Below are 18,176 nucleotides of genomic sequence, written 5' to 3'. Positions count from 1 at the left end.
TATTATAGGATCAATTGGGCATGACTGCATTCGGCCCAAAGTCAAATTGTGAATAATAATAGGATCAGGTATTTATGGGTTTAAAATATCACATGCCTCTTCACATATCTTTAATTTGAGATTCTTTGCATCCTTCGATGTGCTCACGTGATCTAGGGTTTGGTGAGAAAACCAAAGTACCATCAATCCCCTCTTTATAGAGTCTGTTGACCCTAGACTCCATAGCTGTAACGGTACTTTTATCACCAAACCTGTCGCCAACCACCACTGTTGCCGGAATCTCGCACCAGATCGGAATGGTGTAAATATACCCATCGATTTCAACCTCCACTACCTTTGAAACATTTTCTCCATCTCTGTTCACTTTAATCCTAGCCCATCTCATATGATTTCGTAAACTGGCTTCTTTTTCTGGTTTCAATCCATCTGCCGCAAAAGTTTTCGATTTCTTGAAAGACCTTTTGAGACCATAGGTTTAGAGGAAGCCTTAAAAGACAAATCTAGACCCAACTTTTTTCTGTCGTATTTGTCCAACATTCGACTGTAGGAGACCACCAATCAAGACTCATCTTCACCTTTTTCCAACTCCATTCACCTGTAAGAATATGTTTAGCAGCTTTCCTTGTTGGAAGTTTAAACAAAAAGTAAGAATCATTCATCTCATAGACATTGATTCCATGCGTGCTCTTCCAGACTGAGGTGACCCATCTCCGAACATCATTGAGTGTTGGGTGTCCTGTAAGTGGTTGTTGAATCTACCAATGATATTTCTCTCCAGAATATCTCTTTTGTTTCAGAATTTCCAGAGATGACGATTTTGGATTTTTGAGTTCTTATCGGCGATGCTTTAGTCCCTGATATTGACCATTTGTTGCCCCTGACTACTTCAACAAAAGGAGAATCAATGGGAGAGCTGGAGACATTATGTATTGTCATGTGTGATGCATTTTTGAATCTTTCTATCTTTAATGCTATCTTCCCCAGCCTTCCTTTGAAGTCCCCTAAAAAATATTTGTGATTGATATGCTTTCTCCTTGTACAGCAATAGTGCTGATGTACCTTCCATATTTGTTGTATTTGAGTGTACCATAGAACTGTGCAAAGAGATCTTATGTTTTCCAACGTTTGATTGACAAAGTCTGGATCTTTGATGCCATGTTAAGAACATGTACAATCCACTTCATGACTTTATAACTTAAAGTATCTCTCCTAAACAAATTTCCGCTGCATTCAACGCAGTCGAACCAGATTTCAGACCTTGAATATGTTCTTGTAATTTCATAGGATTTGAAACTTGAGTTAAAATAAATCTTATCTTCCCCCGTAAAGAAACAAAAGAAGTTTTAGGATTAATCACTGATGAACGATTAAAAATAAAACTCTGAAAAAACGCAGAAATTTTTTAGATCATGTCGGAAAAGAAGTGGTATTTTCTAACCTCGAAAAGTGTGCATGGGAGCTTTTATGCTTTTTAGTATTTTTACGATATATGTTATTTTTATTCTGCTTTTATATGACCTTTTGGCGATGTCCCTTCTTGTCTATATTTTTATTAATATGGTGCTTATGCTTTCCTGAGCCAAGGATCTATTGGATACAACCTCACTATCCTCACAAGGTAGGGGTTGGATATAGCCTCACTATCCTCACAAAGTAGGGGTAAAGTATGCGTACACACTACCCTCCCCAGACTCCACGGTGTGGGATAATACTAGGTATGTTGTTGTTGTTGTTGTTGGGAAAAGAGTGAAGTCTTCATACTAAGACGAAAGAATGATAAAACTAAGACGAAAAATGAGTTGCAATGGCCTATTTCAGGGCATGAAAAACTTTAGCCATTGAACAAGAGTTTAAACTTGTTGCCCTGTCCACCTCGGCAATAATAGCTACTACCCTTAATAACACATATAATAACAATTGATGGTAGTTTTTATGCCATTAACAAGTAATGCACTTCTTTTGACAAATACTAAAAATTGAACCAAAACACTTCAAGGGGATTTTGAACTAAATAGAGGGAACCTAAATATTTTTGTTCAAAAAGGAAAACTTACTAGTTAATATAACTAGGAACCTTAATAATATCATTTTATACTATGTTGGAACCTGTCTTATAAGATCTTTCAAACAAGTAAAAGAACCACTAAATGCTCTCGAGTATATGCCAATATTAATCCAAACAGACTATTTGTTTTGTTTAAAGGAATAGTCGTCTTAAAAACAGCCTATTATAAGCACATAACCAGAAAAGTAGTGTAGTAAACGAAGCATGCAAATATATACAAGATTAAGGGATTGATCCATTTATTTATTATCATCATCATCTAGTAACCTCCTTATATGTAAGCATTTACACGGTTCAGATCGTTCCTGTTCTCACTTGCAACATCACGGACAACATCTTCAGCGGACACCTCATACCAGTCTGATCAACAACAGGAATGTGCTTGATGCGGTTATCTGGCAAGTGGCATGTCGTGTCAGATAAATAGAAAGAAAAAATTGAAAAGAAACTTTGAAGCGTGAAAAATCATTGTCCTTCAAGAAATATTGGGTGTATACTACTTAGGAGAGTAAAGACAACTTTCTTAGGGATATGATAAAGCCAAAAAGTGTACTGCCAATCGATAAGCCACTTTCAAAGAAGGCGTAATTTATAGAGGTTGAAGAAGGCTATTCAGAAAACGGAAAACGTATTTCACTTAGAATTCAGAACATAAACTTAGATCTATCTATTATTAATAGGAAGGAAGTCAGCCATGAGAATTTGCCAAGTATCGTGTGAAGAAAATGACATGTGGCAATTTTGAGACAATATTAGTTAAGTTAGGTAAAATTAGTTTATTTTTAAAATTTGAATTTCAAAATAATAAAATATCTATGTTTTTTTAAAGGAAATAGTTTTTTCAAATTAAAATTATATACTGAAACTCACGCTTAATATAAATCCTCCCTCAACGCGTGAACCTTGAAACATACCAATTCTTACAGATTCGACTTTCATTCCCACGATCTCACATCACGATTTCTAACTCCTAACCCACCCATTATTCTGTTGGGATTCTCAGTAATATGATTTCACTCCCTTTTGAAATCAGTTTTCTACTTTAACAATCAGTAATTCTTTCTCCTTTGTGCACATCAAGCAGGAATTCTGGATAGAAGTTATTCTATCTTTTTCATTGTAAGTTCAATGAACCATGTTATCATAGATAATTTGGTACATTAATTATAAGCATATTATTGTTCTCCTACTAATTGATGCTGCTATGTTTGATATGCGTTTATGAAGGTATGTTTGCTTTGTCGTCGACGCGGCCACAAAGCTCAATAGCTTCTATAATTTTTAATTTAAACACAATGCCTAATTCGTAGCAGGTAGACGTCTATCTATTGTGGGATATCACAGTTGTGGGGAAACAAGTCAATTCTTTGGCTCACTTCCCCTATCCACTTCACAAGCAATTTTTCGCTTTCCGTTCTTTTTGCTTCTTTCTTTTCTGTTCTAAATTGTTCAATAAAATTAGAAATACACTACTAAGAATTGAGTTTCATCTATTAAAGTCTTATACGGAATAACTTTTTCATTTAACTAATTAGAAATACATTTAACTTTTTCATTTAACCCGAACTGAGTCATACCAAGAAAGTGTGGGAGAGGGTGGTTGAAGCGAGGGTGAGGATGACAATGTTTGTATCCGACAACCAGTTCGGGTTCATGCCGGGTCGTTCGACTACAGAAGCTATACACCTTGTTAGAAGGTTGGTGGAACTATACAAAGAGAGGAAGAAGGATCTGCACATGGTGTTTATTGACCTAGAGAAAGCGTATGACAAGGTTCCTAGAGAAATTCTTTGGAGATGCCTGGAGGCAAAAGGTGTGTCGGTTCCCTACATTATGGCGATTAAGGACATGTATAATGGGGCTAAGACTCGGGTTAGGACAGTAGGAAGCGACTCTGAGTATTTTCCGGTTGTAATGGGATTACACCAAGGTTCTACGCTTAGTCCATTCTTATTCGCCCTGGTGATGGACGCGTTAACACACCATATTCAAGGGGATGTGCCATGGTGCATGCTATTCGCTGATGATATAGTTCTGATTGATGAGTCGCGAGCCGGTGTTAACAAGAGGCTGGAGGTTTGGAGACAAGCTCTTGAGTCTAAGGGTTTCAAGCTGAGCAGGACGAAGACGGAATGCCTGGAGTGTAAGTTCAGCACTGAGCCAGGGGAAGTTGGCGTGGATGTGAGGCTTGATTCGCAGGTCATCCCGAGTAGAGGCAACTTCAAGTACCTTGGTTCGGTTATCCAGGGGGAGGGGAGATCGACGAGGATGTCACACACCGTATTGGGGTAGGATGGATGAAGTGGAGGTTAGCATCTGGAGTCCTGTGTGACAAGAGAGTGCCACCGATACTCAAAGGTAAGTTTTATAAAGCGGTTGTTAGACCGGCCATGATGTATGGGGTTGAGTGTTGGCCCGTTAAGAACTCACATATCCAGAAGATGAAAGTAGCAGAAATGAGGATGTTGCGGTAGATGTGCGGGCACACTACGATAGATAAGATTAGGAATGATGATATTCGGGAGAAGGTGCATGTGGCTCCCATTGATGACAAGATACGGGAAGCGAGACTTATATGGTTCGGACATGTTTAGAGCAGAAGCCCAGGTGCTCCGGTACGGAGGTGTGAGCAGCTGGTTGCGGAGGGCACGAGAAGAGATAGAGGGCGGCCTAAGAAGTATTGGGGAGAGGTGATCAGGCAGGATTTGGCGAGGCTCCAGATTTCCGAGGACATGACACTTAATAGGAAGATGTGAAGGTCGAGTATTAGGGTTGTAGGTTAGGAGGTAGTTGAGTCGTGCCTTACTTCATACCATGGTGGGACTAGCCATGTAGGGTTTTTGTCTAAGGTAACTAGTGGGAATATTGTGGCTTATTATTTCGTTTTTCAGTGCATGTCCTATTTACTAGCTATCGCTTTTTCTTTACATCTTTCTTTTAGATTTCATGGTGTTCCTATTTTTCTTATGATTGTTGTGGTGATACTAATATTTACTAATATTGTCTCCCTTTGCTTTGCATCTTTCTTCTGGATTTCATGGTGTTCCTATTTATCCTATGATTGTTGTTGTGATACTAGTATTGTCTCCCTTTTTGCCCTTTTGTCTTTTTATTTTTTTGAGCCGAGGGTCTTTCGGAAACAGCCTCTCTACTCCTTCGAGGTAGGGGTAAGGTCTGCGTACACACTACCCTCTCAGACCCCATTAGTGAAATTTTACTGGGTTGTTGTTGTTGTTGTGATCTTATCCAGAGGTTCAACCAACAACTTAAGGAAATGGGTTTGTACATCTATTTTAGCTAATGATCAGAATGACATCACATGCCAAATGAAAACTCTAACAAAGGAACATTGATAATTTTTATTTTGTTAGTTACACGTCTTTTAGTAAATTTTTAGGAACTTAATTCCCCTTGGTAAAGTTCCAAATCGATTACTAACATCCGATGGTTGTGCTACAACCGAGCTTGGGTTACCTGACCTGTAGCACCAGGTGTTCATCAGTTTAATATCAAAAGTCAAAGAGAAATACCTTGGCACAAAAGTGAAATAAAAATGATATTACAACAAGAATTGAATATGTCCTTTGAAAGCATTCATGAAGGTCTATCGTTAATGAATCAATAACTATTGTGTATGCCTTTATTCTTGATAACATAAACTCTTATCAATGTCTTATTATACGATACCATATATTTACTATGGTGGTATACAACTCACTGTTTGGAAGGCTATAGAATGAACAGACACATAGGATTTCTTTAGGAAAGACACCTGAAGTGGGAAACTTTACCTATACTCCTTTCATTGATGGGTATTGTAAAATGGGAAAATTTGATGCTTCTTATGAATTCTTGCGTATGATGAATGACAGTAACATAGGCCGTTTACATGGTTACTATTGTTTATCATTTAAAGTTCCTTCTGCTATGATTTTTAAGCTTTAGTATTCTGTTTTTGCTATACTATACTTTTTCATATATTGTAATTTAGTAGATGACTTGGTGTTTTGACTTGTATGGTACTCTTACACTTAGTGTAAATAATTTGTTGAATCTTCATCTTCACTTTTACCTTCCACTTTTCTTTTCTTGGGAGAATAAAGTCTCCCTGAAAATTTCCAGTAAAATGATATTTTTTTAATGTTAAATTATTTATCTATTTGCAGGCAATCACTTTATTTAAATTGTACAGTTGCAGGAAGATGGACTAGCAACCATCATTTCACTTTTCATTGGTTGCTTCAAGGTATGACATAGTAGTCGGAATAAGTTTTATTAGTAAAGATATAATGGAATTATTTGAATATAAAAATCAAACTGTTATGGTGTTAAATTTTCATATTAGTTTCATGGCATAATTCAGAATGTAAACATTTATTTGGAATAAAGCTGAAACATGAGAAGGACTAAACGAAAAGAAATGTTAGTAAATTCTATTCCTTCGGAATTCTATGAAGTGCATGTACCCTCTTAATCAGTTAAATAAGGACATATTATAAATATAAAGTGTTTAGCAACATAGCTATTTGATATAGAATTATCAAATCCTTTCAAATAGCAATATAGCTATTTGAAAGTGTTTAGCTACTTTATATTTATATTGCTATTTCCCTAGGAATGCTCATGTTTAGAACGTTTACTCACTACCACAATTTCATGGAGGCACGTATGAATCACAGTAAGAAAGAAGTGAATAAATATTCATGGACGTGATATGTATAAGCAGTACAAAAATGTTTATAGCGGCCATTAGACATAATTCTCCTAATTAACTTTTTAAAGCAAAGTTGCATCATTCTTTCTCCTTTTCTTTATCTTCTTAGAAACATATACAAGGATGTTTTGGTTTGCAGAATCACTTTGCTACAATCAAGCGTGGCATTTTATTGTAGTTAATAGTCCAATCCTTGATCTGGACAGGTACTAAAAATATTACCTTTTTATTCTGAACTTATGTTACTTTTAGGTGTCCTTTGTGAATCTCTATGTTGTTTTGGCTTGCATCATTACTATTAGTAAGTAAAACAGTACAAAAGAGGGTTGCTCTTTTTCCTCTTTTTTTTTCTTTTGTAATCTGTAGAAGCAGTACAAAATATTTATAGTAGCCATTAGACATACTTCTACTAACTAACTTTTTGAAGCAAAGTTGTTGTCTACCCTTCATTTAAATACCAAGTTTTTAAAGTCATTTTCTATTTTCCCTCTTTCTACTTTCCCTTCCATTCATCCACAATCAGAGGATAAGTCTCACGGAAAAGTTCTTTGATAAACCCACGAAGTTAACTATGTGAATATTAGGCCACTTGGTATTCTGCTTGCACTTTTTTCTGTAGAATTACCTATAACTAGATTTTCCATATAGCATCTTGATAAAAGAATTGCTAGAGGTTGGAGTTGGTGAATCAATTTGCTTGATTTTTCAGAAACTAGAGTACATTTTCTTTAGTAACAACTTCTTCATTTTCAGCTTGATTTTTCAGGTCAATTTGCTGTAAATCTTGGTTGCAGATATTGCCGTCTACATTCTTTTCCCCTTAAACTTCTATCTTTCACTCTCTATTGGACCCTAGCTCAGGGTGGTGTTCTTTATTTTGAACATTAGGTATGCCATAGTAGGATTTCTACTCTTTTACTTTCCAAGTTTAGCCATGATCTCTTTGACTCTTTGTTCAAGTTTATGTTATAACTTTCTTTACCCAGAATTCTCCCTCCAAGTTATCTCACATTTTACATTTTAATAGTTTCTTTTCTTTTACTCAATTAAATGAAATATAATCAGAAATAGGACTATGATTATCATGCACAACTTCATCTATGTGTTCTATTATACACGAAGTATTTATAGAAGTGAGCTTTTAATTGTTTTACAAAATATCAAGCAAATGTCATATTGTTAGAAAATGATATTTTCAGTAGTATGTTTTTTCATTGTCCATAATGCTTTCATTCCCACCCTTCCCCCACCGCACCAAGGAAGGAAGGTGGGCTTGATCTTCTAAGAGAGGAAATAAATAATTGGTAGTTGAAACAGAGCATAAGGCTAATAAGATTTAAGAATATAACTTCCTCCTCATAGTTTATGTTTACTTTTTCCTTTTGATTTTCCGTTTTCTCCCGCAAGAAGAATTACTTTATTAAGATATGAATTTGATCATGCAGGCTGTAATTATACATTTCTGATTTAAGATATTGCGGTTGTAGCAGTGAGTGTTGAATTCGATTAAAGCAGTTCATTTGCTTCATGTTTTTAGTATTTCAAATAGACGAAGGTGGTGTAAATCTTATGTTCTAGACTGGATTGCAAATTGCAATCTTATATTATTTGTCATTTAATCACGTTTTTTGCTTTTACAAATTGCAGACAATTTCTTGCAAACAAGTACTATTCTTTCGGAGTTGGTTCATATCCTTGATGAAGAAAGGATTGGAAAGAAGTACTATTATTTCTTGCAGAGATTGGATGCTTCTCCATTAAATCACATCTATTCTTTAATATCGGATAGGCTCCATATGCCACTAGCAACTTTTGTGGTTACAAAATTATCAATAGAGCACACTATAATGAAGTAGTTCTTATCTAATTTAATCCATGATATTTGAGATATTTAAAAACTATATTGACGGTAATTCAAGTAAGTTGGTCGATTTATTTGATCAACTAATGTAGAACATACTCTAAGTCCTTATGGATTAGTAGGAGTATATATTTGGTCTCTCGTTAATTTTTTTTTTGTTGTCATGTAGCTTATTAAAAGGAAGTAGCAAGCCGTTGGATATATTAGCAAAGCTAAATGAGTTAGCTGATTTTTCGCGAAGAAATTAAACTTTTAGATTCTTCTTCAACTGCTAAGTTTTTAACTCATAATGATGAACAAATGTTTTACATAAAAAACAAGACCAAATATTTCACGCTTTAGGTCCATTTTTAACAAGTCACTTCGGATTGGTAGTCCTTGCCAACAATAATATAAAGACAATCTGATGAAATTCATCTATTTATTTTTTATTTTAATTGTTTTGATTGCGATCGCTAAATTTAATCTGCAATATACATGTATCTCTTTTCGCTCTTTTTTTTTTGAATCGATCCGCGCATCGCGCGGGTACAGATACTAGTTTAAGCTTAAAGTAAAACTAAAACCTGTCTTACAAATAATCAAATAAATAAGTAAACACAAAAATGAAAAATAGCCTTTTATATGAAGGTCCGGCCCGACCAGCGCCCAAGCCGCAAGCAAGTCCAAGTCATGTACTTAAAAGTATTAAATATATTATTTAGAAGGTTCCGCTTGTTGCCAAGTCATCAATTAACATGGCAAGAAGGGGAATCTTCTATGCTAGAATGCAGTAAAGCTTCAAAATAGAAGATGGAAATGCACTAGGTACAAAAAAGCTCGATAACGGTTGGAAAAATGCCGGTGCAAACACATAAAAGAGGAATGACTTGTGTTTGCGTAAGAGAAGGAAAAGCTAAGTTGCTCCGACACGGCAATTTAAGTGCCGCACCCGTGTCGACATGATACTAGTATGGGTGTGGGTATGGGATCCGTACCGGATTTGGTAACCTATTTTGGGACTTTGACCACGACGTACGAAAAATTTTAGACGAGATACAATTTGATTCTCGAAATCAGAACCAAAAATAAGGTAAATTTGAAAAAATAACATTATCTCTTACTTATCTACAACTTGAGAATAAAAAAGAAATCCATACTTTACAAGCTATACATAATTATTTCACAAAATTTCTCATAGTTTAGAGATTTTTATATTTTTATTTTTTAGAATTATTTTTAGCCGAATTCCCGCACCCGTATCCGTACTAGGATCCATATCCCCCAATCTTAAAAGTTACATCTCAAAGGATCCGACCACTAGATCCGCACCCGTGTCCGAGCAACTTAGAGGAAAAGTAGCTTTACGATATAAACTAGGGGTGGCAAAGCAGGCCCAAACCCATGTAACCCTCCCAACCCACCTAAGTATTAATGGGTTTAGGCTAGAGCGATTTTGATGATAGGCTGATTTGGGCTAGCCCAAAGTAACTCATGAAAAAACACTAGCCCAAACTGACCCATGATAGTGCCCAAATATGACCCATGCGAATGCCCAAAATTCTCTCTTGAAGCTGGACATATCGTGAACCTTCACTGATGCTCAATCAAATAAAAATATTGAGTAATTCCTTGTCAAGAAAGGTGAATTTTAATTTATAATCTCAAGATGAAATAGAATTATTTTATATGGTCAAAACATTTGATCTTTCTATAAATCACGTTGTGGATCAATCATACTCTTTAGAATATTTAAAAATAAAATAGGAATTAATTTAATCTTAAAAATTTACCTTGCATATTAAATGATTCTATAAAATTTCCATTTATTTTTTATCAATTACAACATTTAGCAAGGTCAATACTACAATATCTAATAAATCGAATTAGTTGTGATCTTAGTCATAGAAAGAGCTGCTGATGGTGTCTTAGAAAAAGAAAATTCAAAATAAGAGACGACAACAACAACGAACCCAGTTTGATCTCATAAATGGGATATGGGGAGGGTAGTGTGTACGCAGAACTTATCCCTACCTCATAGAAAATAGATACGAAAAAAGTAAAAATTTCTCATGGCATTGGCTGTCATACAAGAAAAAACATAAGGATATTACATTGTAAAAATAATGGGTCAAGTTGGACGGATTAGGCTATAACCCATTGTTTAGCCTATATTGACCCAACCCATTTCAATCAAAGTAACATTTGTGCAGGGTTGGACAATGACTCATTTATTAGCTCAGCCCATTTTAACCCGCCTAATTACAGTCCAACCCGCCCATTTGCCACCGCTAATATAAACGAAGCCATTCAATTATTTTATTCCTACATTTAATAGGAGAGTTTGCACCATGCCACATATTATTAATAATTCCTTCTTTTTTTTACCTCAAGGAGGGCATCCCGGTGCACAAAGCATTCCGCATTCAAGCAGGGTCCGGAAAGGGCCGCATCCCAAGGGGGTGTGATGTAGGCAGTATACCCTGATGCAAGCATATACTATCTTATCTTTTTTACCTCTAGGATATACCCATAATTCTATCTTATTTATTTCTTATATTGTGATATTCCAGTTTCAAATTTATGTCAAGCCTTCAATCAGCGTTATTCTATAATGCTTCTATTCACAAGGCCAAATCAAGGCAAGACAATGCAACAAGAAAATATCAGCATGAATTCATAAACTTCAAATGCACTTTATTACGTTAATGAAGGAGAATTAGATTAACAAAAAATCAAAGCTGACATTCAGAAATTAAATATATGTTACTCCATAAGCCTGAAGAAGAATTCCAGTTTACACTGTCAAAGTAATGTAATAGATAAAATATTGTCTAAAGTTCTCTCTATGTACCACCTGGCCAGAGGCGGAGTTAGAATTTTGAGTTTATGGGTTCCAAATTTTAGAAAAGGCATAAATTTATTGGGTTCTGAATAAATTATTTATACATATTAAATGAATTTTTTAACCAAAAAACAGGGTCTGAGCCAAAACTACTAGGTTCTGCCGAACCCATATGCAGCCTTGTGGCTCCGCCCCTGCTGGCTGGGCCGGGCCACTCCCTATCCCCACCATTCTCTTGTATAAGAATAACAGAAGAGCACTAAAGATGCTGATGTCAAATTGGAAATATATCAGAAACTTATGGGGTAAATTCTCAGAGTCAGAGCACATTCACATTGAACTCGGAGATGGTAGGAAAATCCTCTTCAAGCAAGACAGATGGATAGGGAACAGACCACTCAAGGAGAAATTTCCCAAGATTTTCAGCTTTGCAACTAATCATCATGCAACAAAAGAAGTGTATTAGTCTCCACAAGGATGGAACATACCTTAGAAAAGAAGGTGTAATGACTGTGAAATGGACGAAATGAGCCAATCTTTGCAAGTGAATGAAGGATGCCACGGGCTGCAACCAGAACCAGACAAGACAGAATAGAAGGAACACAAATGCGGCATTATTCCCGATAAAATCAGGCTATGAGGTGTTCTCCCAAAGTAGTTGGCAACACCATATCTGGCCTTGGAAATTGATATGGAGAAAACAAAGCCCCTTACAAGGTTGGATGCCTCACACAGCTAGTGGTAAGAGAGGTATCTTTGACTCAAATAATCGCAACAGGTGTATCCTCTGTGAAGAAGGCTAGGAAGATGCAAGGCACTTATTCACACATTGCATGTTTACAGCTCAGATTTGGTACATATTTTTTAATTTATTTGATCTAAAACGGTGCATGTCGGAAACTCCGAAAGAACTGCTGCTGAGATGGATAAGGGTAGTCCGACTTCAAATAGCTGCCAGGACAATTTGGAACACTGTACCAGCAATTGTTTAGTGGATGGTCTGGAAATAAAGGAAACAAAAGATACTTTGAAGGCAAAAAAGAGAATATTTATAATTTAAAATATAGATGTATAACTCTTTTAGTTTTTTTGGTGTAAGAACAAAAAATGTACAGGAAACTGAGAGGATGATAGATTTTCTAAGTTCATCTCACGTGCAACAAAACTGAATTTTATATTTTGTACTGCACATCCTAAGCACCCCTTGGGTGCTACAAATAATAAAATTCTTGTATAAGGACACTTGGTGGACTGCCACATTAAATTATTCTTAACATGTTGTGAAGTATTTAAGCTTACCTTGTTATCAGTTGCATCGCTTTCAGAACTTTAGTTTTTGGTGTGAGTGTGACCGCGATAAGCTTGTTCTGCAAACCCACACATAAACAAAATTTGATATCATGTAATAATATGTCTCGCAATCTAATTTCGGTGCTGCAAATTTCTTTTATGACAAGAAGAGCCTTGAAATTTACCTTTTCTGTCATAATGTCCCCAACTTTCGTTGCATGGATGATCTTCCCTGTGATATGGTTCTCCAGGGATCTTCTGGTTCAAGAGAGTTAATGAGAGAGAGGAAGCAAATTGGCAAAAAGAAGGAGAACAAAGTACAAAGACCAGCTATTTGTGTTGGCATCTAGTAAATCATCTTGCAAATACTAGACAGTAGAAAATGGAGATTCAAAACTTTTAGGCCTGGCAAATTGCTTGTATTATCAGATGAAAATTCATAAGCTTTTAAGTGTACTTTCAGTGTACTTTAATTGTTATTATTTCCAACATCAACTACACAGTCTCCAAAAATGTTTAATGCTGGAACTAGAGGATCTCCATTGGACACAGAAAATACCATAACAAGAACAAGAATACCTAAGAAACATTTCAAGAATTCCATTTTTCTCTATTTTCCCTCACTTTTTTTCTTATCTTTTTGTGGGGTGGGAGAATTTAAGGAGAATTGGAGTGAAGTAAAGGTCAGAGTGAAATAACTGCAGGATAGAAAGTTGCACACTTTAAGGACATGCATGTTTGGCACCACACCTAAAGCTAGTGTTGGAATGTTGACATTATTAGGCGAATTATACAATACAACTGCTAAAAAGCTTGTTTCATTTTTGTCCTTATTACAATTCTGTTTAGGGGTATGACGAATTATTTTATTAAAGGCTAGCTTAAGATACTTTTCAGAAAACTGAAAGCAAAATTCGCGTGACACAGAAAATTTTTCCTAACAAAAGAAATTTTCAGAGAAAAAAAAAGGTCTTTGATGGCTAAATTTTGCAAGTTAAAACTTCAATCATATCATTGTTAGCCTACTTGAATTAAGTTTATGTAAAAGAAATTAACTTTGACATATACAATGGTTGCAATAAATGCTAGAGAAGCTCTAGCCTACTTTCAAGTGTTGACGGTTCCCAATATTTGTCAATGGCGTTCATTGTTCTATGAAAATGTCAATCCCAATAAAACATCCTATTCTGGGATCACATATAAACCTCCAAATATATATACCTAAATAATTCGAATACGGTGTTGATTGTTCACCTATAATATACCCTATCGATTTTAAACTTTCTAATTCAATTTCAGGAAAATCACAAATATTCATATTATATGATTCGGGGACAGAAGGATGGGGTTGATCTAGTCAGTTCTTGTGTTCCAATTAAGGATGATGTAACCAAGAATTCAGAAATGTTGAAAAGATTGTTCCAACAGCAACTTATAAGTCACAGGCAATTGTGATAGCTTCTCAAAAGATAACTAAATAGCATGGGAAATGTTATCCCTAGACTTATAATGTGTACACATAAGGGAATTCAGATTATTTATGGTATTAAGATGGCAGTAAGATCTGATTTGCAAGATAAAGAAGAGTGGAAAAACAATCAAAATATCAAAAGTGATGTACCTCGTAATAAGCCTGCCTGGAAAGCTCCAGATACTGAATTGGATGCCATTTCTTTCGCAGAGATAAACGGAAATTGTATCATAGTGATAGTGAATAAACCAAGCGAAAGAAATATTCACTTCTTATTTTTCGAGTGAAAATGTGGTATCATGTCAAGGACGGAAGGGTTCTTAGTTATAACGTTTATCAGTAACTCAGTTGTAGTTGCATCAAATGAGAAGCCCTTTCCGGCCATTTCCTTCATAAAAGTTGCCATGTCACTAATTTTGCTATACCTGAGAAATCCTTGCACAATAACGTTGTAAGTGACCTCATTTGGCAAACAACCGTTGTCCCCCATTTTTCTTAGCATACCTTTAGCTTCATCTAACAACCCTTCCAGACAAAATCCAGTTATCATTGTATTGTATGTTCTTGAATTAGGAAGCAATCCCATTATAGAAAGCTTCTCAAAAATAGCATGAGCTTTGTCGAGTTCACCATTTTTGCACAATCCATTAATGACAGCATTGTAAAATCCAATATCTCTACTTACTCTCTTTATTTCCAACTTATTAAAATAAGACATAGCTTCTTCAACAAGTCCATACTTAAAATAACCATCGAGTAAAGTGGTATGAGTGCATAAATCAGGTATGGGCCCCGTAGATAACATCTCCGCGAATACCTGTTTTGCGGAGCCAATTCGTCCAACTTCAAACAGACCTTGCAAGATAGTATTGTAGGTAACCATATTAGGTTTTGGTCTCTTTTGAGAAATTTCACGAAACATTTGCATAGCCTCGGCCAATTTCTTTTTCTTACAATATCCATTTATTAGTACGTTATAGCAAATAATGTCAGGCTCAATGCTCTTATCTATCATGAAATCAAAAATTCTCCTCGCTCTATCCATTTGACCACACAAACAATATCCATCCATTATCACATTGTAAGTGAATATATTAGGCTCTACACCTTTTTCGTTCATATGTCTCATTACTTCCTCGGCATCTTCAACTTTCCCTTCTTTGCATAGTCCATCAATCACCATGGTGAAGGTGCGCACATTTGGATAAATATTAAAATTTACCATCTCAGCGAACAAAGTCCTAACCTTTTCCCACTGACCAAGCTTACACAAACCATCAATTAATGAATTATATGTGACTATGTCTGGAGGAATGACTTTCTGCTTCATCTCGTTCAAAAGGTTGATAGCAGCATCTAAGTTTCTATCTTTGCAAAGCGCATCTATAACAATGTTGTAGTTATGTATGCTTGGCTTAGTTTTCCCTACTTCCATTAACCGGAGCAAACTTAAAGTTTTTTGAGTATGGCCCCTTTTGCTGAGCCCATTCATGACTGTTCCATACATGACTTCACTAGGCTCACAAATCTTCTCTTTCGCTAACTTTTTGAACAAGTTAACTGCATCTTTGACCTTATTTTCAGCAAAGAATCCCCTTATTAGGGTGTTAAAGGTGACAACGTTAAATGGAATGCCATTCTTCAAGTAAATGGGTAACACCGAAAATCCACAATCAACACGATGCATCAGGCAATAACTATTAATCACGATACTCAAGATGAACCCATCAATCTGGATATACGATTTCTGCATCTCTCCAAAAAGAGAAACTACAGCAGAGTAATGCTTCATATTTAGCATAATCTTATATAATTTAGAGAATTCGACAAGAGACGGAAGAGGCTTCGTTCTGATCATTTGGTGGAATAGAGTCAGAGCATCATCTAAACACTTGACATTCTCAAAGTTGCTACTTACCCCAAACTTACCCTTTACTGCAATGGATGTATTACTATGGCCTCTGATTGTAATTGTCGAACAAGAAGGATAAATATCAAAGAAATATATAAAGGGAATACCATTGCGAGGGCAATGCAGAGAAATTTTCCTCATCTACAATGGCAGAGAATGAGAAGTTTCGACTATGATATCAAAGTCTTTGTCGAATTGCTGCAAAATTTACCGTGGATGTGAGAGTGATGCTCTATCTCGGTGTGCCCTAATTTTTTAGCATAAGTTGTTCGTGTGTCTTATTTACAGAAGGGTTTATCCGAAATTGGCGAATTAAACTTGACATATTCATCAAACAATTTTTTTAGCGTAACGGCTAGCTTGTTAATATGGTATATTAGTAATGTTATATTAATTCTTATTTACTATTTGGTTGGGTATCAGTGCAAGCATAAGCCAAGTAAACCAAGGGTTTTAGGCCCCAAAATTTTAGGGGTCTCATTTTACACTATGTAGTAGATTTATGAAAATTAAATTTTGAAGTAAAAAGGGTACAATTTTTTAATAAACTAAGAAAATCAAACTTCAAAATTTTGAACAACCAGTAGCGTATGAAAATATTTTTAGATTCCTATTTAGAGGTAAAAGAAATTGATATAACTAGGTGACGAGAATTTGGAAAGACATTGTCTTAACCACGAAAGATATTGATGGTTTAGACTTATTTTTTTAAGTAAAAGTATTAAAGAAAGATAATACAAGTAAAGGATAATACTTGATCAGATAAAAAGACTTGCTTCTTTTTAAAATACCTACATTGCTTATAGAATAATGTTAATTGTAAAGAGGTAAAATATATTATTTTTTAAAAAAACTTAAGGTCACTCATCAAGGTTTGGCTTTAGGCCACCGACTTTGTTGAGCCGCCTTTGTTGGGTATATTAAAAATAATATGCATTGTATAGGGGTATATGCATGCTTATCCGTATATTAAAAATCACGCTATTACTAATGTCATGATTTATTATGTATTAGTTATACATGCAATTGCATCATGCAGATCTAACAGAGATGGGCATTTGCCGTTAAAATACCTATTATGATAATATACACTGAGGATGTCCGCCGATACAGCAGGGCCGGCTCAACAAGATTGGGGGCCTAAAGCCAAAATTCACAGAGAGGCCCTAATTTTAAAAAAAAAATCGACATATATATTTTAATTTAAAACTACTTTTCTAACTTTTTTAGATGCAAAATCATTAATTATTATCTTATAATCGATTTGTTCTATTAATTCCTTTTCAATTGATAATATAGCTAATCCATTCAATCTCTCTTGAGACATTATTGATCTTAGATAAGATTTTATTAATTTTAGTTTTGAAAAACTTCTTTCGCCTGAGGCAACAGTTATAAGAACTGTTAGCATTATTCTATAAGCAATATATGTATTTGGAAAAGAATCAAGTCTTTTTATTTGATTGAGTATTTCGATTAGATCATTATCTTCTACTTTTATTATTTCTCTTAACACTTTTAATTCGAAAAATAAATCTAAATTATCAATATTAGAATAACTATTATGTGTTATAGAAAGCTCAAGGTTAAGACAATGTTTCTTCAAATTCTCATCATCTAGTGATCTTAATTTTTTACCACTAAATAAGAAACCAAAAATATTTTTCATACGCTTTAAATTTTTCAAATTTATTTTGAAGTGATAAAATGGCTTGGTCTACTATGTATAAGAAGTAATCAACTCTAAACGATTATTTACGAAACTTTGTAATTTCGTTATCAATATTCTCATCAAATTGTTTCTTTCTAAATATTACACGTTTCTTTCAAAATTCAGGTTCTATATTCATCTCATATGTAATTTCCTTAGCAGAAGTCATAGCAGTTGCAAATCCTTCTTCTCTATACTATTGAAAAAGAAAAAAGAAATTAAGCCTTTAAGTTGATCTATATCAACATCAATATGCATATCTATTGTAAGCTTTTACTAATTGAATTAACCGCAAACAATATATCATACCAAATAGTCATGCCCAATA

At 35.0% G+C, this 18,176-nt stretch overlaps 1 protein-coding gene across 6 annotated transcripts; it reads right to left on the bottom strand.

The window, feature by feature from the left end:
• Positions 1-2,268: 2,268 nt before the first annotated feature.
• LOC107767500 (uncharacterized) lies at positions 2,269-16,440 on the bottom strand. 6 transcript variants are annotated; one of them, XM_075234000.1, is made up of 5 exons: positions 14,376-16,440; positions 12,940-13,012; positions 12,764-12,831; positions 11,953-12,464; positions 2,269-2,460 (listed from the first exon to the last, which is right to left on the bottom strand). In XM_075234000.1, exon 1 carries the CDS (start codon positions 16,276-16,278, stop codon positions 14,491-14,493), a length of 1,788 nt encoding a protein of 595 aa, XP_075090101.1. In that variant the 5' UTR covers positions 16,279-16,440; the 3' UTR covers positions 2,269-2,460; positions 11,953-12,464; positions 12,764-12,831; positions 12,940-13,012; positions 14,376-14,490. The 6 variants fall into 6 exon arrangements, with proteins under 6 accessions (XP_075090101.1, XP_075090098.1, XP_016441997.2 ...); XM_075233997.1 differs by lacking the exon at positions 2,269-2,460 and having other exon boundaries at positions 11,521-12,464; positions 12,619-12,831; XM_016586511.2 differs by lacking the exon at positions 2,269-2,460 and having other exon boundaries at positions 11,521-12,464.
• Between the last annotated feature and the right edge of the window lie 1,736 nt (positions 16,441-18,176).

This window comes from Nicotiana tabacum, chromosome 17 (genome assembly GCF_000715075.1).
Source record: "Nicotiana tabacum cultivar K326 chromosome 17, ASM71507v2, whole genome shotgun sequence".
Lineage (NCBI taxonomy): Eukaryota > Viridiplantae > Streptophyta > Magnoliopsida > Solanales > Solanaceae > Nicotiana > Nicotiana tabacum.
The sequence above is the reverse complement of the archived record's forward strand: the minus strand, read 5'-3'. Positions and strand labels throughout refer to the sequence as shown.